General features: G+C 34.6%; 1 protein-coding gene across 1 annotated transcript; it reads left to right on the top strand.

Moving 5' to 3' along the window:
• Positions 1–892: 892 nt before the first annotated feature.
• Positions 893–4,519, top strand: LOC145795377 (receptor-like protein 7). Its single transcript, XM_082879548.1, has one exon. It carries the CDS (start codon positions 1,315–1,317, stop codon positions 4,318–4,320), a length of 3,006 nt encoding a protein of 1,001 aa, XP_082735674.1. The 5' UTR covers positions 893–1,314; the 3' UTR covers positions 4,321–4,519.
• Positions 4,520–26,884: the final 22,365 nt, after the last annotated feature.

Below are 26,884 nucleotides of genomic sequence, written 5' to 3'. Positions count from 1 at the left end.
TTATATTCTGCTTAAAATTGATACATAATCACCAATCAACATCTAGGAGATTTCTAGATTTTTCAGAAGTGATGGATAAGTAGTATGTTGAAAATTGTGTGGATAAAAATTTAGATCATACTTATTTTGAGATAAACATCGGCCAAAATTTGAAAAATAATATTAAACGATGAAAATAAATATCTAGAGGTCTCAATTTACAATACAGAGGTTAATACTTACATGGTTGTATCATTGACTGAAGGGCACTTGATGCTAAAATTAATAACAACTCTTTAAAGAATACTCGATGGCCCAAATATATTATTTTTTTGCCGAAATTTATTTTTTCCTTTGTTTAGATAAAAAATTATAATCTAATATGTAAATTAATTTTTTTCTAATATATTCAGGGGTCTAATTAATTTTTTGGAATAATTTAGGAGATTAAAATAAAACTTCAAAAGAAGTTTTAATGCCACATTAGTGAGTTCTGCTTTATTATAAACAACAATTGACAATTAAGATAAAATTGATCCAAAATTGAATTATTAAAGTATAAAATTAATATAAATATATATAAGTTAAATTATTTTTTGAGTGATAATTTAAAAGGTAAAATGAAAATTACACTATTTGAAATCATAGTAAGCCAAAGGCCTTGTAGCCTTATAGCATATACATATAGGTTGGCTTGCCAACCAAGTGGCTCGGGTTCAAGCAATCTCCCTTGTTAATTTCCCCTACCCCCACTAACCCCTAACATCTAATATTTAATCTCAAATCCCTCGATTTAAAAGTCACATCTATCCAAACAAACCTAATAACGACATTTTGCGATGGGAGGTTCCAAGTTCAATGCGTTTGTGTTATCCTTTCCCCTACTAATAACTAACACCTAGTGATACATACCGTATGATACAAAAAAATGCAATGATATTTGATATATTTTTTGTCCCTTCAATGAAAATTTAAACTAAAATGCCTTATTATGGAATATGTTGTAAACTGAATTCCTGATCACTGGTTAGGAATTCTAAGCACTAGTTATTTGTGAGGACATGATTTACTTTGTCTCTTTAATTTGCACAAGACTTTTCTAAGTTTTTCTTAGGTGAGAATAATATAGGTAAAAGATTATTTGTCAATTCTTTCACCACTCTTTAATTATTATTTTTTTATACACAAGAACATTGACACTTTGTTTATAGACTTTTCCATGGTGTCATGCGTGCTAGTATGTATTTTTGAGACTCTCTAATCCCAACTATAAAAGCACATCACAGCCATTAGCTTCATCATCAAAGATCGGCAACTTAGAGTTTGTTATGCAACATGGGTTCATCTTTCTATCTTCATGTGTTCACGCTCTTGTGTTGTTGTTTTCATCTTTTTATAATGTTGACTAACTCTTCCTCTTCTGCGCAGCCACTATGCCATGAAGATGAGAGTTCATCCTTGCTGCAGTTCAAGCATAGCTTTTTTATTAACAAGTCTGCTTCAGGTGATCCTTCAGCTTATTCAAAGGTTGAATCATGGAAGAAGTTCGAAGGAAAAAGCAGTGACTGTTGCTCATGGGATGGTGTCGAGTGTGACCACGACACTGGTCATGTGGTTGGCCTCGACCTCAGCAGCAGTTTTCTCTACGGTTCTATAAACTCCAATAGTAGCCTCTTCAACTTGGTTCACCTTCAGAGGCTGAATCTTTCCGGCAATCACTTCAATTATTCTCAAATCCCACCTAGAATGGGAACACTTTCAAGGCTAACAAGTCTAGACCTATCCTACTCTGTATTTTTCAGTCAAATCCCTTCAAATATCTCATGTCTTGCAAAGTTGGTTTACCTCGATCTCTCTGGAAATGCTCTGAAACTTGAAAAGCCCAATTTGGAAGACCTAGTTCAAAATCTTACCAACTTGAAGGCACTTGACCTCAGTTGGGTCAATGTATCTTCTACAGTGACTCATGCTTTGTCAAATATGTCTTTACTAACAACTCTTTTTCTTGAGGGTTGTCAGTTGTATGGTGAATTCCCAAGAACCATATTTCAACTACCAAACCTTCAGATTCTAAGCATAGCAAACAATAGCAATCTCACTGGTAATCTGCCTGAATTTCACCGTAGTAGTCTCCTAAAGAAATTGTCATTAAGGGGGACGAGGTTCTCCGGAATGGTACCAGATTCAATAGGTAACCTTGAATCCATAAGTTATTTGGATTTGACAGGATGCAATTTTTCTGGGATGCTTCCAGCTTCGCTCGGTAGTGTGACCAAACTCACTTATTTGAGCCTTTGTGTGAACCAATTTGGGGGCCAAATTCCTGAATCGTTGGGAAACCTATCACAACTAACTTTCTTATGCCTTGGTAAAAATAATTTTGATGTACCAACCTTACCTTTGACACTGGTTAAGCTATCCAAACTCACTGTATTATACATTGCAGATATGAAAATACGTGGTGAGATACCGCAGTGTCTAGCAAACCTGACCCAGCTATCCTATTTGTCTATCAGTTCAAATGAATTAGTTGGTCAAATTCCATCTTGGCTTATGAACCTCACCAAATTAACTACTCTAAACCTCTATGAAAATCAACTACATGGCATGATTCCAAGCTCAATTTCTCAGCTCAAATATCTTGGAGAACTTAATCTTCATTCAAACAACTTGAGCGGTAAACTGGAGCTAGACATTCTTTTAAAGCACCAAAACCTTTTTCGGTTGGAATTGTCAATGAACAAATTAACAGTGTTTACAAAAAATATTACCAATGCTACTCTTCCGAAGTTTCTTGTTCTAGGATTGGAATCATGTAACATGAAAGAGTTCCCCAATTTCCTGCAGTTCCAGGATGAATTGAAGATGTTCTATTTTGCTGATAACAAAATTCAGGGCGAAATACCAACTTGGTTTTGGAACAACACTAAAGAATCTATGGAAGATGTCGAGCTTCAAAACAACTTTCTGACAGGTTTTGAACAGCATCCAGATGTCATTCCATGGCAGTCAGTAATATCTTTAGACCTCAGTTTTAATAAACTACAAGGATCACTACCAATTCCACCACCGTCCACCATTGTTTATTTGGTCAATGGTAACTCATTATCCGGAGAAATTCCACCATCAATGATCTGCCACAATAGTTCTCTTCAAATTCTTGATCTGTCTGATAATAACTTGAGTAGCATAATTCCTAAATGTTTGTCCAGTTTTAGTGATTCTCTGTTGGTGTTCAATTTAAGTCGCAACAATTTTCACGGCACTATTCCTCCCATGATGGGGATCAACTTGAAGATGATTGATCTAAGTCAAAATCATTTACATGGGTTGGTGCCACGATCATTGCAAAATTGTATGATGCTTGAGATTCTTGTTCTTGGAAATAATCAGATGGAGGATACTTTTCCCTCTTGGTTGGGAGCTCTTCCTATGTTACAAGTTCTTATTTTGCGATCTAACAGATTTCATGGTGCCATTACTGTTTCTAAAACGAATATAAAATTTCCAATGTTGCGCATTATTGACCTCTCTGACAATGGTTTCTCAGGTAACTTACCTTCAGAATACTTTGAAAACTGGAATGCAATGACAATGATCAAGAGAGAAAATTTAACATATATGCAGGCAAGTAATGAAGTTTTAGTGACAACAACTATAAATTCAAGATTGAAAGGCATAATTTGGAGTGTGACGCCTTACATGTATTCAGTAACAATGGATGACAAAGGCACACATAGATTATACACGAAAATCCAAAAGGCCTTCATAGCTATTGATTTGTCAAACAACAAATTCGGAGGGGAAATTCCTGAATCTCTTGGAAGGCTCAAAGGGCTTCAGATGTTAAACCTTTCCAACAACAATCTCACTGGTGTCATCCCATCATCGTTGGCAAAGTTGACCGAGCTGGAATCATTGGACCTTTCGCAGAACTTGCTCTCAGGAGAGATCCCTCAGCAACTAATCCAACTCACTTTCCTTGAAGTCCTAGACGTTTCTCATAACCATCTCACTGGTCGTATTCCTCGTGGGAATCAGTTTGATACATTTGAAAACAATTCATATGATGGGAATTCTGGGTTGTGTGGCTACCCTCTATCGAAGTTATGTGGAAATTCAGACGCCTCACCACCACCATCTTTCAGCTTTCATGGTGATGATTCAAAGTTTCCAAGTGGTGTTGTTGACTGGATTATCATATCATTGGGTTATGGTAGTGGGCTAATAGTTGGGTTGGTTATTGGGCACACTCTGACCACAAGGTATCATGAATGGTTTGTTGAGAAATTTGGAACTAGGAAGCAAACTTGGAGAAGGGTGCAAAGGAAGAGAAGATGAATCTAACTCAGTAAGCAGTATTTTATTTTGTAATTTTTATCCATGTGGGTGCTATTAGCTTTTGTGAGTGTAATTCTCAATAATGCTTTTGTGTAATTTGTAATTTCTCTTTTGAAGTAATACCAGTACTTTCTGCTTGTAACATAATTCTACAAATTGGATATTTTAATAAAGAAGAATAAATTTATCTTCATTGAAATGTTGGTTATGCAGTATTAATTATAAGCCAAACTAGTTTTCCTTCCTTTTTTTCTTTTTTTAAATTATTTATTTATTTATTTTTTAATGATTGAATGTGATATAAAAATTATGGACCATTGTGGTATTGATTATAACTTATGATTTTTTTTCCATCTTTGTTACAATGTATCTTTTTTGTTATGACACCAGTGCTAGTTATGATCAATAGTGTAGTGTTTTTAGTTAGGATTTTATAATGGTATTGTGACTCATAACCTAAATTGGCATTTTGAATCTATACAATTTTTTGAAAATAACACTTAAAGAAGGTAAAAGTTTGTTAATGTGAGATTTTATCAAGCTAAGTAATGGACATTCAACTTCAGCCTATGAAAACCCAAAGCCTTTGGTATTGCAAAAAAATTGCTCGGCTTATTTAAATTTAAAACCCAAACCTTTCAGCACATCCCGTTTTTAGGCCTGGAATTTAGCAAATCAATAGTAAAAGCCCACTTTAATACTTGGGCCATGTTTGTTATACAAATTAGGCCCACTTTGATTTGTCCAATAATGTCACGCCCCAAATTTTACTACTCGGATAACATTATCAATATTCATTAATTAAGTTCATTTACAAATGACAATTCATCCTTTAATGAAATGATAAATAAGTAAATATATATGTTCCCTCTCGTGATACAACAAGGACATTTACATACAAATAAAAGAAATGTCCAGAGGCTTACAATAAAAGAGAGGACACTACTACGAAAGATAGCATTCAGCCAAATAAACAGATGAAGTAGTACAATCCATCACTACATTACACTTATGAATGGTAAAACCCATTGTTTAATTTTCAAATCCGAAAAGCATTCCCTGTACACATGTACAGGCAGGAGGTGAGTAACCACTAGCTCACCAAACGATCTCATATTAAAACATTAGAAGATATGCGGGTACAAAGGTACTCATACATATACGTGAAATCATATCATGTCAAACCATAGAATTTTATCACATAATCTCCTAAATCAAATTTATTTAATTAACCACAATTAGTTAACTTAAATAATTAAACATGCTTCAATAGTAATAGGACATCCTTTTCCAATTCGTTCAATTATCCCATTGCCAATTGAATCAAATAACTAAATCATTCATAATGACATCTAACAAAGCATTAAATACATTTTTATACGGTCTTATGAGATGAATGCATATGTCATGTCATGCTCAAAACATTCTTTTCATCTTTTAAAAATCTCGTGCACAATACCAATTTGAAAACACATTAATCTAACAATTTCAATAAAATTTCAAGGTGGTAAATACGACTCTAATAATCCTTAGGCCGGTGTCTGCAAGTAGGCATATCAAGCACTACCGAATTTCCACTTTACCGGTCTCTCACCAGAAAGGCAGTGGTACCTCCTCTGCGCGTGTTTTTTGTCTTTCACTATGGACACTCAGGCCAACTTAAACCAACATCAAACTACACTCCCTATTCGGACTTACCAACGTATTTACCCAAAACAAATCCAAATGATCTTGTTTCCCAAAAACAATTCATTTATCAAAACAATAGTTTTCAATTACAATTCAAAATCCATGATAACAATGAAATGGAATGGCAATACAATATGTAACAATGCATTAAGATAGTTCCAATTTCAATTCCACCACACAATGTTCCATTGTGATCAAATCTCATATTTCTATCAATGTAATATCATGATACAATTTCAAGAGATAATATAATAATGTCAATGTTCATGTATGTACCACATGTAAATCAATAACTTTCAACTTAGCCTTTTCAAGACAATTCAACAATATTCTTTATATAAAACAAACTTACAAAATCAAACATTTTCTTACCTTTCCAAGGATCTCCTCATTTAAATGCCAACACGGTAATCCTCTACCGGTTACCAAGACCAAAACTTTCAAACAATAGGTTTATTAATAGTAATAACATATGATACCAAAACGAGTTCAAGGTTTCATCAATTTCTAACTCACATACATTATCAATGAAATGTAATTACAATCTTTCCCAAAACTCCTCCCCTTCCCAAATATTAAATAGAATCAAATTTCCTTTTTTCTCATGCAAGTAAAATCTTAGGACCTTCAAGTTCAATCATAATTCTTATAAGCATAAGTGGATATTCCAACACTTAATCAATTTTATCAAAATCTTCTCTTGACTATAATTATAGAATATACCACGGTATTCACTTTTCAATTATCAACATCAACCCCATCGATTTAAACCAAGGAAAATAAATAAATAATTAAAAGTTTTGATAACTCATTCTCATTTTAACCAATTCATCCATTTGCTCCAAACGAGCTAAAATCACATTATTTTCTTTTCTTGTCAAAGACCACCAAAACCATTCAAATATCTCATAAAAATTTTGAAGTACGAAATTATTATTATAACATTACTCAACTAGTAAAACTAGGAGCCCAATACTAAATCATTCAACTTAACTAAAAGTCTTAGTTCAACTTTGTTTCACACCCAAACAACTTCATCTCATTTATTTTCTCCAAAATCTCATACTTATGAAATATTAACATTTCCATCCTACTATATATTAAAAGTTATGGTATAATCTCAATAACACACTTTTAAGTATTGATCTGGTTAAATCTTATTAATAAAATTTATATCCAAAAATGGTATTCAAAAGTCAAAATAGTAATCAATGATTTTGAATTAGAAGTAATTGCTCTTATTGATATTAGTGCTGATCTTAATTGTATTCAACAATGATTAATCCCTACTAAATTAGTAATTTTATTATCTTCACATTTTTTCAAAAGAAATAATACTAAACATAACTTAACCCAACTCATCTTTCAAACATAATCACATTTCATGCCAAGCTACTAAAATAGCCAATCTTTCCCAAATTCTCTTCAAATAACAATTTTCACAACCTTTTCTAAAATTACCTAACCAACATGATATTTACATAAAAAATTATGGAATATGCCCAAGAGTAACATTTTCAAGGTTATGAGTTTGAAAGTCCATATTTCACATTTTTATTTTCACAAAAATGAGCACAACTAAATCATCAACATATCATTTTTCATAAAATATCATGAATGTAACACTTTTAAAGTTTTTAGTTCCAAAACAACTCTATAATCTCAACTTAACAATTTACACAATATTTCTCAATATCAATTTATTTTCTCAAAAATAAATTCCAAAATCAAAGATAAAAAAATATTTCAACTTTATATTTCTCAAAATAAATCATATAATCATAATATGATGTAGATACAATCCATACAACCTTTAAATTTTATTTTTGGATTTTTTTTTATAAAATTAACAACACAAAATGATTTTCCCAAAATCAATCTCAAAATGCCAACATTCTTAACATTTCAACATAATTTTTCTTCTAAAAATTACCAAACAAAAAACTAAAAATTATATATATATATATATATATATGCAATACCTCTTAAAATGACATATTTTCTTAAAATAACTCTAACATGGCTTTAATGTAATAATATGAAGAAAGTCCATATCTCAAATATGAAGAAAAGTAAATCCGAAAATGCAAACATCGCCCGACCATGGATCTAAGACCACCATTGCGAAGATCACGACGAGCTCTCCAACTTTCATTTACAACACTTTTACAAAATCTTACTCTAAAGACTCTCACTCTGAACTCAAAGCTTGAACAACCATATGGAGGAAAGAGAGAAAGAGATTGAAAAGAGGGAAGTAACCCTCTGCCAAATGCAAGGGAAAAGAAAGGAAAAGATGAGAAGGAAAAAAGAGGGCAACCCCACGTGGGTTTGCTTTTCCCAAGCTTGGTTTTTTCAAAAAAAAATATAATTTTTTTTAATAATATCTCAAAATTTTATAATGTAAATTATAAAATAATATAATTTTTCTCACCACAAAATATAATATTTTTGTATATCACAAAATATAATATTTTACTCACTACGAAATATATATCCATTTTACTCACTATAAAAATATATAATTTTTCATCATAGGGTACACATTATAAAATTAACTATTAAATATTTATTATAATTCTATATAATAAATAATAACAACTTCCAATGTGGTTACTACCAATCACCTAATTAAAAAGGACCAAAGGACCAAACAGTTAAACATGAGTCATTAAACAAACTCAATTTAAATTAAACCAAAGTCATGGGTCCCATCCATAAGTCAAACATGGTCCAATTATGTACCAAAATAAACGCAACAAATTTATCTCAAATCATGGTCTAAACATCCATAACTCAATTTCAAATTTCGCTATAAATTAAATTGAACACCAATCAGTCCGCAAATTATTTTATAAAATAAATACTCATCAATTAATTTCTGAAATTTTTGTCCAACATGCTAGACTCTTATAAAAATAACATAATAAAAATTTTATAATTTCTAAGATCGAAAATAATATTTTTTTTAAAAAAAAATTATTACAAAATTAAACCATTTTTGCACATAACTTTACACAACACTCCAATCTAAATATTACTCAATTAATTTATGCACCGACTATTTAAAAAAAATATTTTGGTACATTACATATAATAACTTAGGAGGGAAATGGCACAATTTCTCAAAGTTTGGCTAGTTTTTGTAATTCTCTGAGGGTGTTCAATATGAGAGGCAACAATTTTCATGGCACTATTCCCCAGGCTTTGTTCCTCAAACATTCATGGAATTCATTAAAAATTATAGACCTTAGTTTTAACAGGCTACAACGAGCACTCCCAGTTCCGACACCATCTCCCGTTATTTATAGGGCCATTGCCAATTTACTAACAGGACAAATTCCACAATCAATTTTCTATAAGGGCATGTTTGATTGGGTAGATTAGAGCATGAGATTGAGATTATTAATCCGTGGGCCCAATTATCCTATATTTGTTTTAATATTTTGGTTTAGGATTATTAATCCAATGGAGAATTAATTCAACAAATTTGTAGGATTATTAGTAATGGGGTAGGGGTGAGATTATTAATCCAATGGATATTAATCCAATTGGATAGTGAATACTACACTAATTTAATAAAATTATTAATACTTCACTATTAGTTTTGTGAATCAAACATGGCCTAATAGTTCTCTTTATATTTTAGACTTGTCTGAGAATAAGTTAAGTGGCACAATTCCTCAACGTTTGACAAGTTCTATTGATTCTCTGATGGCGCTCAATCTAAGCTGCAATGATTTTCTTGGGTTTATTCCTCAGACATTCAGTACAGGGTTCAGTTTGACAATGAAGTCAAAATAAATTATATGGGCAAGTACCAAGATCATTGGAAAATTATATAAGGCTTGAGATTCTTGCTTTTGGAAACAATGAGATTGAGGATACTTTTCCCTTTTGGTTGGGAGATCTTCCTAAGTTACAAGTTCTTGTTTTGCAATTTAACAGATTCCATGGTACCATTGAGAATCTTAAAGCCAATCTAAAGTTTCCAAACTTGTGCATCATTGACCTTTCTCACAATGGCTTCTCAGGTAACTTGCCATCAAAATTATGCCAAAATTGGAATGCAATGAAAATGAAAAAGGCAGAAAAGTTAACATATATGCAGCTCTGTTAGATAATTCTTAGAATTCAGTTGGTGAAGTCTACAACTAGATGTGACATTCATATATTTTCCATCTCAAATGACTATTATGTATTCAATAACAATAACTAGCAAAGGCATACTGATCTTATACGAGAAGATCTAAAATGGCATTGTAGTTGTTGATCTATCAAAGGGCAAATTCAGAAAGCTCTTGGAAGTCTTTGTAGGCTTAAGGTGCTAAGTATTTCCAACAACAGTCTCATTGGAAAAATCCCATCATCATTGGCAAATTTAACAGAGCTAGAATCATTGGATCTTTCTAGAAACCTGCTCTCAGGAGAGATCCCTCCACAGCTGTCCCAACTCAGTTTCCTCGAATTCCTGAATGTTTCTCATAATTATCTCACAGGCCCTATACCTCAAGGGAAACAATTTAATACATTTGAAAACAACTCATCTCTTGGGAATTTCGAATTGTGTGGTAAGCCTTTGTCGAAGTTACGTGAAAATTTAGAGGCCTCAACACCACCACCATTGAGCTTTTGAGGCGATGATTCAAAGTTTCCAAGCGGTGTTGACTAGATTGTCATATTCTTGGGATATGGAAGTGGGCTAATAGTTGGGCTGGTTAGTGGACACATTCTAACCGTGAGGTATAATAAATGGTTTGTCAAGACCTTTGGAAGGGGGAAGCAGGCTCAGAGGAGGGAGAAAAGAAAAGGAAGAAGAAATTAACTCAATAAGCAGCCTCTAATCTATAGTTTATGAAAAATCTAGAAATCCCCTAGATATTGATTTGTGATTATGCATCAATTTAAACCAGTAAATAGCAATCACAATCAAACAATCAAAGACAAATCAACGCAACGATTTTATGTGGAAAAACCATAATTGAAGCGCCTCCAATTGTGATAAAAAAACCATGGGCAAAAGCCACAAAACAATCCACTAAGAAGACATAAAGGAATTACACAAGTGTACTCTCAATTATCTAGTGAATCCAGACCCGAATCGAACCGACCCCTATGTGCCTCTTCCAACCCCGTCTTCACCTCGGAATTTTCTTGCCTAACGTTGAATCCACAATGCCGATGTCGAATCCACGACAATGAACCACTTTGGAATCTACCAAAACTTCAGGCTCAAGTTCCACAAAATCCACCGAAAAACAACTCTCTTTTGTATTAAACAAAGTAAACAAACCCTTTGATATAATCCACTCAATTCATTATTAAACTCTCACAGATATCAAAGGAAACCAACAAAGAAGCTCTAGAAGAAAACCCTAATTCTCAAAAAGAAGATTTGGAAGTCGTACCCTAAAATCTGACTGAACCGCACCTTTTATAGAAAACAGATCCGTGATCTCCGCTCGAACGCAAGAATGGCCGCTCTAGCACAGGAATGGCCGCTCGAGCACAGGAATACAACTCCCAATACTTTTGCAGGCGAGTGAAACTTATGAAAGGTCGCATTCTCCGCTCGAGCGGAAAACAAACTTTAAATGCAATTTTGCATTTTGCTTCGGGGGTGCAGCCCCTCGACCCTGCCATGGCACCGCCCCCTGGACCCCCGTGAGCTGACCGTGCAGCTCGATCCCCGACATACTCAACGAAGTGGAAAACATGATAGAATGAAGATCACAAACTGCTCTGCATAGACACAATTTGGGTTGGATTCGAATCTAAAACTCATAGCCTCACTGAAATAAAAGATCGAATAAAATTACAACTGAAAGGAGTTTTGTCAAACAGGATTGCCAAGAATATAAACCTAATAGTTTTCGTCCATGCGCGTGCTATTATCTTTTGTAATTTGTAAAACTTTTCGATTGATACCAATAACTATGTGTTTCTTGTTATGAAGATATGTAATTGTTGTTTTACCTATTATGCCATGAAAACTGCAATAGGACGCAATTTGGATCTTCCAAAGTTGTGTATTATTAATCAATTTGGATCTTCCTGTTCTTTTTAGCAGAAAATGCACGTTGAGCTTCTTCTACATGGACTAACACTCTATCGAGTGGTATTAGTAGTTATTTGGGCTGTGTATCTGTCATAACTATGGTTGCAATTGTAGAGTTGGATATGATGAACCTCAGAGATTACCAAAAATCTTGAATAATATAAAAAGTTAAGTCATGTGGACACTCATTTGAAAAATAAATGATGATCGCATTCAATGTTTCCTGGTATGAGAATGTGACCGATAATTTGAGATGTGAAGATTTTGCGATTGTAATTACTTGATACATATAAAATTATAAAGATGATACGTAGTTTAGATTAATTAAGTGCACTAAGAAGGACAAATACCATAATATTTAAAAATTACTTTTCCATTTCGTGCACAAAATGGGTTTACTTTGATTGTTTAAAATACCAAAAGAGAAAAGTCTTTAAAAAAAAAGAAATTAATAATTGCGTGTGTTCTGGTCAGTAGTACTGTTGTTGGGTCAGATCATAGAATAATTATTTTTGATTATTGAGTAGAGGTAAAAAAAATAATCTAGAAAAGCATAATACTCCTAATACTAAAAGCCCCACTTCTCTTTTTTAATTTGCCATACCAATATTAAAGTAATCCAAAATTTAATGCCAAGTTAAACAAATAATAAAACTAAAAAAATATATAGTCTAAAATTTTTTCCACATTTAATTTTCATTTCTTATCCCACAATGGGATTAAAAATTTAGGAAAAATTACAAAAAGGAACTACTCCAAGGTTTGATCATGATGACAAATCAAATTTTAACTTTTTAATTGTTTCGATTTAAACCATTTTTACTTTTAAAATAATATCAATTCTAACAATAATTAGTTATAGTTAACAGAGTAAGAATAATTTAGACAATTTAATTATTTTTTGTCGGTATTAGTTGGTGGTGATGGTGCTGGAAGAGGAGTAGCAGCATTAGATAGGGAAAAAAAGGATGGAACGGTGGCAATAGGTTGGGGAAGAGGAGGGATGATAATTAATAGTATTGAAAGAGAAAAAAAAATGATCAATTAAAAAATAATAAGAATGTCATGATTTAATTTGTTACCCAAGTTAAAATTTAATTTTTTTTGATTTTATGTTTCTTCAAAAATTAATAAGCAGACATATTCCCCTACTTTGTATACCCATTTTAATATGGCTAAGACTGCAAACGAACAGAGCCGAGCTGAGTTTTACCGAGCTCGAGCTCGACTCGTTTACTTATCAAGCTTTCAGGGCCGGCCCTGAGCATATGCCCACAAGGCCATGGCCTAAGGCCCCTCAAAATAGACTCAAAAAGGGGACCCCCTCCTATTATAGGTTAGTGTAATATATTAGGTATATTTTAAGTCCAAAAAAAAAAATTAAAGAAGGCTAAAACTAACTTAAAATAAATTGACCCATTAAAAAATTAAAAGACTCATTCAAAAAAATTAGCATTGTTATCCATTGAAAATAGACCCAAAAAAGGGGCATCTCCTATTATAGTTTAGTGTAATATATTAAGTATATTTTAAGTCCAAAAGAAATTAAGGAAGGCCAAAATTAACTTAAAATAAATTGATCCATTAAAACATTGAAAGACCCATTTAAAATAATTAGCATTGTTATCTATTGAAAATGATTTTGCAAAAAAAAACTAAATTATGCAAGTATTATTGATTTATTTTCTTTTAAAAATGCAAGAAGAGCGAGGATCAAGCGATACTTATTAGTTGTTGTAATGTAATGTTAAGTATTTTTTTGTGATTTTGACACAAATCGTTTGTCCTTTACTTTTTTTTTTTTTTTTTTTTCATTCAATGAAAAAAACGAATGTGAAGGGCCCCAGAAATTTATTAGTTAATTATTGGCTTTGGGCCCTGGAAATCTCAGGACCGGGCCTGCGAGCTTGTTTATTGAGCTCGAGCGTGGCTCGGCTCATTAATATTAATGAAACTCAAGCTCAGCTTGGCTCGGCTCGATAATTTTTTTTAATATTATTTATATTATTTAAATATAAATATTTAAATAAAAATATTATTTCTATTATTTAATATACAAAAATGTATTTATATATATTTATATATTTAATATATAAATAAATATTTATTATATAATTTAAATAACGATAAACGAACCGAGCTTGACAAGCCGAGCTTATGCGAACTCGAGCTCGGCTCGTTTACTAAACGAGCCGAGCCGAGCCCTTAACGCATCGAGCCGGGCCGAGTTTGTTCATGAACAACTCGATTCATTTTTAGTCCTAAATACGCCATCGTTGAAGAAAGCAAGTCGTCCACCATGCTATCATTAGTCATTTGTGGATGGAACATCATTTCCTCTGTCAACTTCGATTGCACATGTCTTTCTTGGCCTTTCTAAAGTGGTTTCCTTAATCTTTTCGCTTGATAGGCGTGTTGATTAGGGTTGAGTGGGGAAATCAAAAAATTCGTAATTTGAATTTGCGTAGTCTAATCCAGTAAGCTTGGATTGATTTTTTAAATTTGTTGTTCGATTTTGGCGTAGAAAATTGAAGAATTGGTCTCCACGAATCGATTTTGCATTTTAGTTTACGGTTTCAGATTAAACTGAATCGGGCCATATGTAATTTAAAACCATATACATACCATATATCCTGATACATACAATCGTAGATATTATGTTTATTCAATTTATGTTTTGAAAAATCATGAACGCATTAATGAATATTTTCTTAATGTTATGTTTTAGTTTAGTGGGCATGTTATTATTATTTTTTTAATTTATGATAGGTTAAATTTTTTAAAATATGTTATATGATTTTTCTTGTGAACAGATTATGTAAAACCGTAATTTCAAATTGAGCCGAACAGTGTTTAAATAGTTCAGTTCGGATTAGTTCCATGATATAAATGAATTGATTAATTTGATTCTAATTTTATGGAACCGTAGATAACGGATTAATTCTGATTTTACCTCAAATCAACCAATTCGGACCATGCTCACCCCTAATGTGCTTTTCTTTTTGTTTCTCAATTATTTAACAAAATGTTATTAGCGTTGTTTTTTCCATAAATTTTTTTATTACATAATTAATTATTCCAACTTCAAAATTTTCACTCCATGATTAATTCATTAAACACTACAAGAATTTCCATCTCATATATATTCGGTTTTCAAATTTGGAAAAATTAGCAATTATTAATTGGAGGCCTAGCAAAAGATAATTTACAGTTTAAGTTTCTCATTTTATTTATTTATTTATTTTTAAATTTAGGGATAGTTCACTTTCAATGGTTTTTTTCTTTTTTTTTTTTTTTTTTTTTTTAAAGGTGGAGTTTACCTGCTTATTCTCAATAGCACTGGTGATGTGATTTTCCAAACCGCTAATGCATTGGTAGTGGGCATGTAAAACTTGTACATAGAATTATTTTATTAGATAGATTAGTAATTAAATTAATTTATATGAATTATTTAGTAATATTAAGGAATTAGTTATGAGATGGCTTAATAATTTCTGTAGCGATCCCAGTTTTGCCACTTCACTGAGTATATCGGGGATCGAGCTGCCCGGTTAGCTCGCAGGAGTCCAAGGGGCAGTGATCCTTGGCGGGTCCAAGGGCAGCGCCCTGGCAGGGATCGAGCTACCTGGTCAGCTCGCGGGGGTCCAGGGGGCAGTGCCCCTTGGCGGGTCCTAGGGCAGCGCCCTGGCGGGGTTGAGAGGCAGCGCCCCCGAAGCAAAAATGTAAAATGCATTAAAAGTTGCTTGTTCGCTCGAGCAGCCGTTTATGCACTCGAGCAGAGAATGTTTGGTTTCAGAAGTTTGACCTGTCTGCAAAAGTATAGGGAAAGTGTATTTGACGGTCGAGCGGGACTTTTCCACGCTCGAATGGACCATGTTATATCTCGAATGGACCATGTTATATCAGTTCGTGAATCTGATATTTCATATTACTTTTGTATCTCTCTCTCTCTTTAAAAACGTTTTCCTCTCCCTTCTCTCTACATTTCCCTACGCCAAATTGAATCAAAACCTTGATTTCTCAAGATCCATTAGAGTTCTGCTATAAGTTCTTCATCAAAGTTGGTTAACTTCTCGAGGGCTTCGTTGTGTGGAGTGAAGATCGAGTTTCGACACCATTGATTTTGGCGGTTTCATCTCATTTCTTCTTCAAAACTTGAGGTAGGGATTTTCTTAGAGTTATATATATATATATATATATATATATATATATATATTTTTTCAAGATCTATATAATTTTCGAAATCATCTTTCGATAGTTTTGAAAATTAATTGTTGATTCAAGAAGTTGAGTGATTTTGAAAGTGGGTTTGTCTCTTATTCTTTTAAAATGATCTTATGGGTTTTGATCTTCGTTGATTGAAGAAAAGATGATTTTTAGAAAGTTTTCTTTCAAAAGATTTGAGTTGTATAGTTTTTGCGAGAAAACCTAGAATTTGGGGATTTTTTTAAAAGAGACTGAAAATCCATGAATGATATTGTTATATTTATTTTGTGCGTCAAAATAAATGGATATTTGGAAAATTTCTTATTCATATTTATATAAATGATGAATTTCAGGGAATATGAGAATTATTGTTCATTTTGGTAATTATTGTTCAAAACGTTGAAATAGTCTTGAAATGACTAATTGTTGAGGATACTTGAGAAGAGAGAATTGTGTTATTCCTTGGATGATGAATTGGAATATAAGTACTTATATTCATCTTGTGTTATTGGCATATCAATTCATTTGATTACATTAAATTTTGAAAGTTGATTTGAAAACTTGCATTGAGAAAAAAATGTTGAGAAACAAGTTTCCATGAATTGGTTTTGGGATAAATGCAGTGGTAAGTCTTGACAGGTGGTGTAGATGAAATTGAATAGGTGTCGAACCTTCCAATTAATATTGGTAAAAATGACAGATTATAGGTGTCAAGCCTTCCAGTCAATGCTGGTAAAAATGATTAATTGGTAGTACTTGTATAGTTTACTTGCAGACACCGACCTAGGGATTACCAGAGTCGTATTTACCGACCTTGAAATGAATTGTTAAGTTTTGAAGAATTGAAATTGTATGACATCAATGAGCATGATGGTTTTCAAAGATGAAGATGTAATTTTCTTTCAAAAGGGCATAGCATGGCATGTGCATTTAATCTCTTAAGACTTGTATAAAATGTATATACTTTGTTAAGAATTTCCTACTGGGCTTTATGCTCACCCTACGGGATTTTTGTGCAGGAAAAGATGTGGTAATGTCGCTTAACTAAAGGCGAGGAAATATATGTTGAGAGTACGAGACTTTCATTTTGCTGTGACTCTGTGTGTAAGCCAAGGGCTGTATGTGTGTGGGTTTGAATAACCGTTTTGTGTAACCAGGCTCAAGCCTTGGAAACTTGTAAACCCTTGAGGGTATTTATTTGTTTATTTACTTGTTATTGGATTAATGTATTGTTGCATGAAGAACTATTGTATCATGTAATGTAAGTTTGGATATTTATATTCGCTTTTCCTTGAAATAACCATAATTGTTGTATTATCATTTGGGCTAGAAATTTGGGGCGTTATAACTTGATATCAAAGCTACCGGGTTTGAATTTTTGGAGCTCGTGGGAAGTGATTGTTTAACCACAATGGGTTCATTTAGCATGCTTAGGAAGTGTTATGCATTTTGTGACTATGTGATAACATGCTTATGTGACTAAATGGGTATGGGACCGTACTTTTGGGATGCTGTTTGCGCCTGTTAAATTCCATGAGGTCTCATTAGAAGGGTACTTGATCAATACTCATTCTACAAAGAATTCTTGGTTTTTCGTGGGACGGATTTCATTGTAAAAGAATAGTCTGTATGTGTTTACATGACTAAGTGCTTATGTGGAGTGAAATTGAATTGTGTATATGGTAGAGAAATATATGGAATTGTTGTAGTCGAACGAGTGAGTCAAGTTACGAGCACATATGAGGTAATGTGGCAAATTATTTCTCTTGTGTCCTTTATTAGGATGTTAGGAAGGGGTCAAGTCTGTGGTGGTAGAGGCGGGAGGCGTGGTAGGGCTCGCCGAGGTGTGCATGAGGTACCGGTCCATAGGGTTTTGGTGCAAGAAGAAGGGTTCGGCCAAGCTAATATGGCCGAGCAAGCAGGCCAAGCTAATGTGGCAGAGTAGGTAGGACAAGCGGGTCAAACCGCAATGGGGTCCCTAGCTCGAGAAATGGCAGGGGCTTTAAGAGAGTTTATGAACTTGTTGAGGGTGGATAATCAAGCCCAAGAGAGCACCATGGAGTCAAGGCTGAGTTTCCTTACTAGAGAGTTCTTGTGGGCCAAACCGGATGAGTTCCATGGTGGCCCCAAGCCCAAGAAAGCGGATGAGTGTCTCGAACAAACTGTGAAGACATTTGAGATGCTTTACATCGAAGATAGTGAACTAAGAGTGACTCTAGCGAGTTACTACCTTAAAGGAGAGGCAAGTCAATGGTGGAAATATGCCAAGGGTAAGGTGGAGCCGACATGGGAAGCCTTTGCGGTTGCTTTCCAAGATAAGTACATACCTCCCACTGCTAGGGAGAGATTGAGGCAAGAGTTTAAATACCTCAAACAACTCGACATGCCCGTGGTTGAGTTTGAGGCGGTCTTCTCTAGTTTGTCCATATTTGCACCATAGTTGGTGGCAACAGAAGAACACAGTTGCATTGAATTTGAAAAGAAATTAAAAACAAAAATTATGTTCAAGCTTGTCAGAAATATGATTCGGGAATATGACCGTCTTGTAGAGACGGCGACACACGTAGAAATTTCCATACAAGCCAAGGAGGAGAGGCTTCAGAGTTCGAGGTTTAGGGGCCAAGAGTCTCAAGGAGACTATAGGCAGAACAAGAAAAGCAGGAACACCTATCAATCCTAGTCCCAACCACAACAGCCTAGATCTACTTTTCCTTTGCCTAGTGCGGGTCCAGGAAAAAGTGCATTGAGTAGCTTCTCATGTTTCAAGTGCGGCCAATCGGGTCACAAAGCCTTCTCTTACCCACAGAAGGGAGGAGGGCAGTTGATGTTACCACCATCTAACCAATCTCAAAGTCAATCTCAGTCTCAGAATAAAGGTCAAGGGTTTAATTGTTATCAGTTTGGTCAGCCGGGGCATATGAAGAGAACTTGCCCACAATTGGGAGGCGTATCTAGTGCATCAGAGTCGAGACAGACTCAGAGCCACCAGCAGGCTCAATCAGTCCAAGCTTCGTGAGTTAATCAGAGAACCGCTTCTGCTCAGTTAGTACAACAGGCCTATACTCCGAGAGGGGAACAAGTCAATCAGGGGCCACAGTGGCGTGTGTATGCGGTTACCATGCAAGAGTAGCTGCTAGAATCCTCAAAGAGGCATTTTTGTTGTGTGTAATTCTTTGGCTAATGTATTGATAGACATGGGTGCATCTCATTCATTTATATCTACTGCATTTGCTTCTGCAATGAGGTTAGAGGTAGCACGGTTAGTGCCTCCACTCAAAGTAGAGTCACATGTTGGGGGTACAGTTGATTTAGATCGGGGTTGTCGTGATTGTGAAATAGAAGTTACCGGGTGTCGACTTTCGTTTGCTTTTGTGTTGCTAGATATGTCGAGTTTTGATGTCATTTTAGGCATGGACTGGTTGTGTTCTTATCAAGCCGTGATTGATTGTTACCAGTAGAGAGTTACAGTGCACACTTCGAGTGGTGATTGTTTCTATTTTCTGGGGAACTCAGTTGATAGAGCCTTGTCGCCAGTTGTTGACCCTCGTAGTAGGAGCAAGCCTAATGGCCTTCTTGCAACTCTCTTGGATAGTGAGAGTGACGGGGCTCGTGTTGAGTTACCAAGGGTAGTTTGTGAATACCTGGATGTCTTTCCAGAAGATCTTATTAGTTTACCACCTCACCGGGAGATCGAGTTCTCCATTGAATTAGTGCTTAGCACGGCACCGATTTCCATGTTACCGTATAGATTTGCACCCGCCGAATTGCATGAGTTGAAGATTCAACTCCAAGAACTTTTAGACAAGGGCTTCATTCGCCCTAGTACATCGCCTTGGGGAGTGCCGGCTCTTTTTGCGAAGAAGAAGAATGGGTCATTACGGTTGCGTATTGAATACCGCAAGTTGAATAGAGTTACAGTTAAGAACAAATATCTTTTACCCAGAATAGATAATTTGTTTGACCAACTTAGAGGGTCTTGTTGCTTGTCAAAAATAGATTTGAGGTCGGGGTACCATCAGTTGAGAGTCCGGGAGGAGGACATTCAGAAGATGGCCTTTCGTACTCGTTATGGCCACTATGAATTCCTTGTAATGCCTTTTGGGTTGACCAATGCATCGGCTTCCTTTATGGATTTGATGAACAGAATTTTTCGGGAATACTTGGACTGTTTTGTGGTCGTCTTTGTGGATGACATCTTGATTATTCAACCTCCGAAGAGGAACACGCGACTCACTTGCGGGTAGTGCTAGGTTTACTTAGTGAGCACCAATTGTATGCCAAATTTGAAAAATGCGAGTTTTGGTTAACAGAGGTGAAGTTTTTGGGGCATGTAGTGTCCAGAGAGGGAGTAACTGTGGACTCCTAAAAGATAGATGCCATATAGGATTAGGAATAACCCAAGAATGTTTTTGAAATCCGGAGTTTCTCGGGATTAGCGAGGTATTATCGACGTTTTGTATTAGCGAGATGTAACTGAACTAGATTACATCTCTGACAGAGTGAATGACATCAACCTCTCTGCTGTGGTGTCTGAGGCTAACTTGGTTGGAAATCCCAAAGAGTGGTGGGTTGACATTGGAGCAACTCGTCACATATGTGCGGACAAGAAGATGTTCACTACCTACAATGAGGCTGCAAATGGTAAACAACTTTTCATGGGAAATTCTTCTACTTCTACTGTGGCTGGACAAGGGAAAGTGATCTTGAAGATGACATCAGGGAAAGAACTGACCCTCAACAACGTACTGCATGTACCTGACATCCGGAAGAATTTAGTTTCTGGTTCTTTGTTAAGTAAAAATGGTTTTAGGCTTGTTTTTGAGTCTGATAAATTTGTATTAACAAAGAGTGGTATGTATGTTGGTAAGGGATATATGAGTGATGATCTCTTTAAATTGAATGTAATGACAGTTGTATCAAAAGTTGCTATGAATAAAAATAACACATCTTTTGCGTATATTCTTGAGTCGAATTTATGGCATGGTAGATTAGGACATGTAAATTATGATGCTTTGCGTAGATTAATTGGTTTGGATTATATACCAAAGTTCAAAATTAATCTTAATCATAAATGTGAAGTTTGTGTAGAAGCGAAACTAACTAAGGCTCCATTTAAATCGGTTGAAAGGAAAATCGAACCTCTATAATTAATTCATACTGATGTATGTGATCTAAAATTTGTTCAAACTAGAGGAGACAAAAAGTATTTCATAACATTTATCGATGATTGCACAAGATATTGTTATGTTTATTTACTTAGAAGTAAAAATGAAGCCTTAGAAATGTTTAAACTCTACAAAATAGAAGTTGAAAATCAACTTGGTAAAACCATTAAAATGGTTAGAAGTGATAGGGGTGATGAATATGATGCACCTTTAAATGAATTTTGTGTACAACATAGCATTATTCATCAAACTATAGCACCCTATTCTCCTCAGCAAAATGGAATTGCTGAAAGAAAGAATAGAACCCTAAAAGAAATGATGAATGCCACATTACTAAGTTCAGACTTACCACAGAACTTGTGGGGGGAAGCAATATTGTCTGCTAATTATGTTCTTAACTGAATACCCTACAAGAAAACCAACAACACTCCTTATGAATTGTGGAAAGGTCGACCACCTTCCTACAAATACTTAAAAGTGTAGGGGTGTTTGGCAAAAGTTGAAGTTCCTGTTCCTAAAAAGACTAAGATTGGATCAAAAACAGTAGATTGTGTGTTTATTGGTTATGCTCAGAATAGTAATGCATATCAGTTTCTGACTTATAAATCAGAAATACCTGATATAAGTGTGAATACTATTATAGAGTCAAGGAATACTGTATTTTTTGAACATGTCTTTCCTTACAAGAAAGGACAGGAATTAAGTTCACAGAAAAGAACTTATGATTGTACACAAAGTCAAGAGACTAATGACAATCAAACACAAGAGACTAGTAATGGTCTCGACCAATAGGATTTAACTGATGATGAACCAAGACGAAGTAAGAGAGCGAGAACATCAAAATCTTTTGGTCCAGATTTCCTAACATACCTATTAGAAAATGAGCCTCAAAGCATTAAGAAAGCAATGACAGGTCCTGAAAACCTTTGTGGAAAGAGTCTGTTAATAATGAAATTGAGTCCATTATGTAAAATCATACTTGGGAATTGATGGATCTTCCACCAGGTTCTAAACCTCTTGGATATAAATGGATATTCAAGAGAAAAATGAAAGCAGATGGTTCAATTGACAAGTATAAAGCAAGACTTGTAGTTAAAGGTTACAAACAAAAGGAAGGTCTGGACTATTTTGACACATATTCCCTTGTGACAAGAATAACATCCATTCACATGCTTATTGCTATAGCAGCGTTGTTTAATTTATAAATACATCAATTGGATGTTAAGACAGCTTTCTTAAACGGTGATCTAAATGAAGAGATCTATATGGAGCAACTTGAAGGGTTTGTAATGTCAGGGCAAGAAAAGAAAGTTTGTCGGCTTGTAAAATCTCTTTATGGATTAAAACAAGTACCTAAGCAATGGCATGAAAAATTTGATCATGCAATTCTTACTAATGGGTTTAAGATAAATGAATGTGACAAGTGCGTCTATATTAAAAACACTGACCAAGGATATGTCATAGTTTGTCTTTATGTGGATGACATGTTTATCATTTGAAGGAGTCAAAACATGATCAAATCAACTAAGCAAATGCTTAACAAAAGATTTGATATGAAAGATATGGGGGTCGTAGATGTTATATTAAAAATGAAAATTACTAAAACATCTGACGGATATGCATTATCTCAATCACATTATATTGAGAAAAGTTTTGGTATTTATCAAGGATGATATGAATGTAGCTAGAACACCTGTAGACATCAGTCTTTATTTATCGAAAAATAAAGGAGATGCAGTGTCTCAGTTAAAATACTCCCAAATCATTGGAAGCCTAATGTACCTAATGAATTGTACTCATCCTGATATAGCTTATGCTATCAGTAAATTGAGTAGGTACACTAGCAATCCCGGAGAAGACCATTGGAAAGCGATCATTCGGGTTCTTAGATATCTAAGATTTACCCATGATCATGGTTTGAACTTTACTCGATATCCAGCAGTACTCGAAGGTTATTGTGATGCCAATTGGATATCGGATACTAAAGATTCAAAATCCACTAGTGGATATGTCTTTACTCTGGGAGGCGCTGTTGTTTCTTGGAAGTCATCGAAACAAACTTGCATCGCACGATTCACAATGGAATCCGAGTTCATTGCTTTAGACAAAGCAGGAGAAGAAGCAGAATGACTTCGTCACTTCTTAGAAGACATTCCAATGTGGCAAAAACCTGTGCCAGCTATTTGCATTCATTGCGATAGTCAATCTGCAATAGGCAGGGGCACAGAATTATATGTATAACGGTAAGTCACGACATATTCGTCGTTGACATAATATCGTTAGGCAATTGTTGTCAAATGGAATAATCTCAATAGATTATATAAAATCTAAAGAGAATATTGCGGATCCGTTAACAAAAGGTTTGACAAAAGAGCAAGTGTATAGTTCATCGAAGGCGATGGGATTAAAGCGTATTACATAAGAGTCATCATAATGGTAACCCTACTTATATGACTGGAGATCCCAAGAACTAAGTTCAAAGGGACAACTAAGTTATGCGTGACTCGCTAGAAATCACCAAGGAATTAAAATCCTTACCCATTCCTATGGTGAGAGTGATATCTGCAACATTTGTTGTCTGCAGGGGTATAAGGATAAGCTTTGCTTGTAATGATTACTTATATCTTGATTAAAGGCATAAAATCAAGCCGAGTATAAGGAGATACTCACAATAAGAATCACCTATATGAGTGTCGAACTGGGGCCGGTTCTACGAGAATGAAGAGGCTAAATTCTCTAGAAACACTCATGAAAACCAGGAGCGTTCAAGGCCAAAATGAATACAACAGTGAGAACCACGAAGTGTTAGAAGATATTTTGTGTGAAATCTATTGTCTTGGCTTGCACAAATGGCTAAACAATTCAAGGCATCGCGTCCATTGGTTAGCCAGTAAGTCCGATAGGTTATCACTGGGGAAGGTTCAAGACCGAAAGCTACCTATCCTGATGCAAGATATTTTCGACTTATATTCTTTCGATAAAGTCTGCATATTGTTGCATTTCCATTGTCATCAAATTCCATTCATGTGGGGGATTGTTAGAAATGGTTAGAAAATCTGGGTAAAACCAGAATTTTCTGCTAACTTTGGTCTATTATTTAGGTGGGACCCGAGCGTCGATTTTTGCAGGTCGAAGTGATAACGCGTTCTATGCCGCGTTGTGATTCACGTAGTACATTTGGTTGCTCAAAACCATTATCGAGTGAATGGAAAATTGAAGCCAAAGTGTGCTCCATGGAAATGGAGTTTTGGTGGAAATTCCTTAAAATTTGTGTAAATGGCTTGTCCCACATTGATTTGGTGGGAAGTTTTGAATAGGTTTATAAAGCTTAGGATTGGTACTTGGGGTGTGTCCCAAGGGGTACCCAAGTTTGTAGAAGGGAGAGGTTATGGGCAAAATGGGTTAGACCCATTGGACCCAAAAATCACCACACATGTGCACCGCCGCCGTCCGTCCGTCCGGTCGGGCGGGTTGGGCTGGGCCTGGGCTTGGGTGCGAGAGCGTGGTGTGAGGTTGGGTTGGGCTTGTCCGACCCAATACCTATCTTTTTGGGCCAAAAACATTTTAATTTTATTTTATTTTTGGTAAAATAAAATCCAAAATTCAAATTAATCCGGAAATAACCTGGTCTGATTTTTCTGTACACCCAAATAGGTCCCTTCCATTTTTATATGTTTGAATTTTGAACCCAACAGATTTAATCTGTTTAATTCAAAACCAAATAGGTTTCATACCTGTTCAAAACAGGTTAGCACTTGTTTAATTCAAAATCAATAGGTACCACTACATCTATAAATAGGCAGCCCTCATTTGATGAAATCACTCACTAATTTCGTCCATAAAATTATGCATTCATACTCTTCATTTTGCTGCATTATTTTCCTGTGAGAGAGAGTATAAAACACTTAGTGTGTTTGTTGTACAAATATATTGTAGTGCTGCATATATTTGTTGTTGATCATTTCATCTTGGGAGATAGATGTCCATATTCTGAAAACACCGTGGAGGGGGCGAATCTGTCTTAAGGACATAGTGTCAAACACTAGACTTGATCAGAATAATATTCAAGATATTAATCAAGTAAGTTATTTATTTATTTTCTGTTTTATTATTTATTTAAAATCAGATTTTAATTTTGTTTTGGTAACAAAATAAAATCTGTTTTTATTTATTTAATTCTATTTCTAGTTTGATTTTTGTAAGCAAACATTTTTCTCTCATTTCCTTTATTTCTTTTGTTTTCTGTTTGTTGTTAAGTACACAAACATAATTAATCTTTTTAAATACAGTGAAGATTGTCATACAATTTTGGGCCCAAATTCCTTCATCATTAGGAAACCTATCACAATTAACTTCTCTAGACCTTTCAGAAAATCAATTAAAGGGCATGATTCCAAGCTCAATCTCTCAGCTCAAGCATCTTGAATATCTTGATCTTTTTGCAAACAAACTGAGTGGTAATGTTGAGCTAGATATTTTTCTGATGCTCTAGAACCTTAAAATTCTTGTCCTGTCAGAAAACAAATTAACAATACTTACCAAAAATAGTACCAATGCTACTCTTCCAATGTATAATACTCTGGAGTTGGCAACATGCAACTTGAGGGAGGTCCTTGATTTCTTGCGATTCCAAGATGAGTTAGAGGTTTTGGTGTTGAATGATAACAAAATTCACGCCAAAATACCAACTTGGTTGTGGAACACAAGTAAAGAAACTATGCAATCTGTGACGCCCTCAAAAAAATACATGAAACCCATCACTATAGACATGCATTGATATAAAAGAAACTAACAATTTCTATTCATCAGAGTAATTCTTACAACTGTATTACATGTTCACAACAAAAGCAAATGCCCTAAGGGCTTACAGCTTTCCAAGTCAACACCTGGTTACACAAAAGAAGAGTACTAACTCTATACAAAATAAGCCCTAGGCTTGATATACATGTAATACAAACAAAATAAACAAAATCAAGAGTCTTTAACTCTCATCATCATCTAAGCTATGTCCTTGTAGGTGGCATACTACCTGTACCTGAAAATAATGTCCCATAAAGGGTGAGCCAATGCCTAGTAGAGATATGCTAAACACAGTATGAGCAGTAACTAAGACATTAGCAATTGATAAATGTTCAATTTTCATAAACCAATTCATAACCCATTTCCATTTCATGACCACTATGTTCATGTTTCATTTCAGTTTCCATTTCTTATCAATTTCACAATTTACATCAACGACTCAGAACCTAGCTAACCATTTATATGAGACAGTGACTCATATGAAACATTTCTCATTTTACAATAGATAAACATACTAGTTGTATCAACATCTCAACAGATAAGCATACAAGCTGTATCCACATTTCAACAGATATGCATTTTAGCTATATCAACACTTCCAAAGATAAGCATATGAGCTATATCAACACTTCCATAGATAAGCATA

Source organism: Camellia sinensis, chromosome 7, assembly GCF_055761805.1.
Source record: "Camellia sinensis isolate YWXY chromosome 7, ASM5576180v1, whole genome shotgun sequence".
Taxonomy (NCBI): domain Eukaryota; kingdom Viridiplantae; phylum Streptophyta; class Magnoliopsida; order Ericales; family Theaceae; genus Camellia; species Camellia sinensis.
The sequence above is the reverse complement of the archived record's forward strand: the minus strand, read 5'-3'. Positions and strand labels throughout refer to the sequence as shown.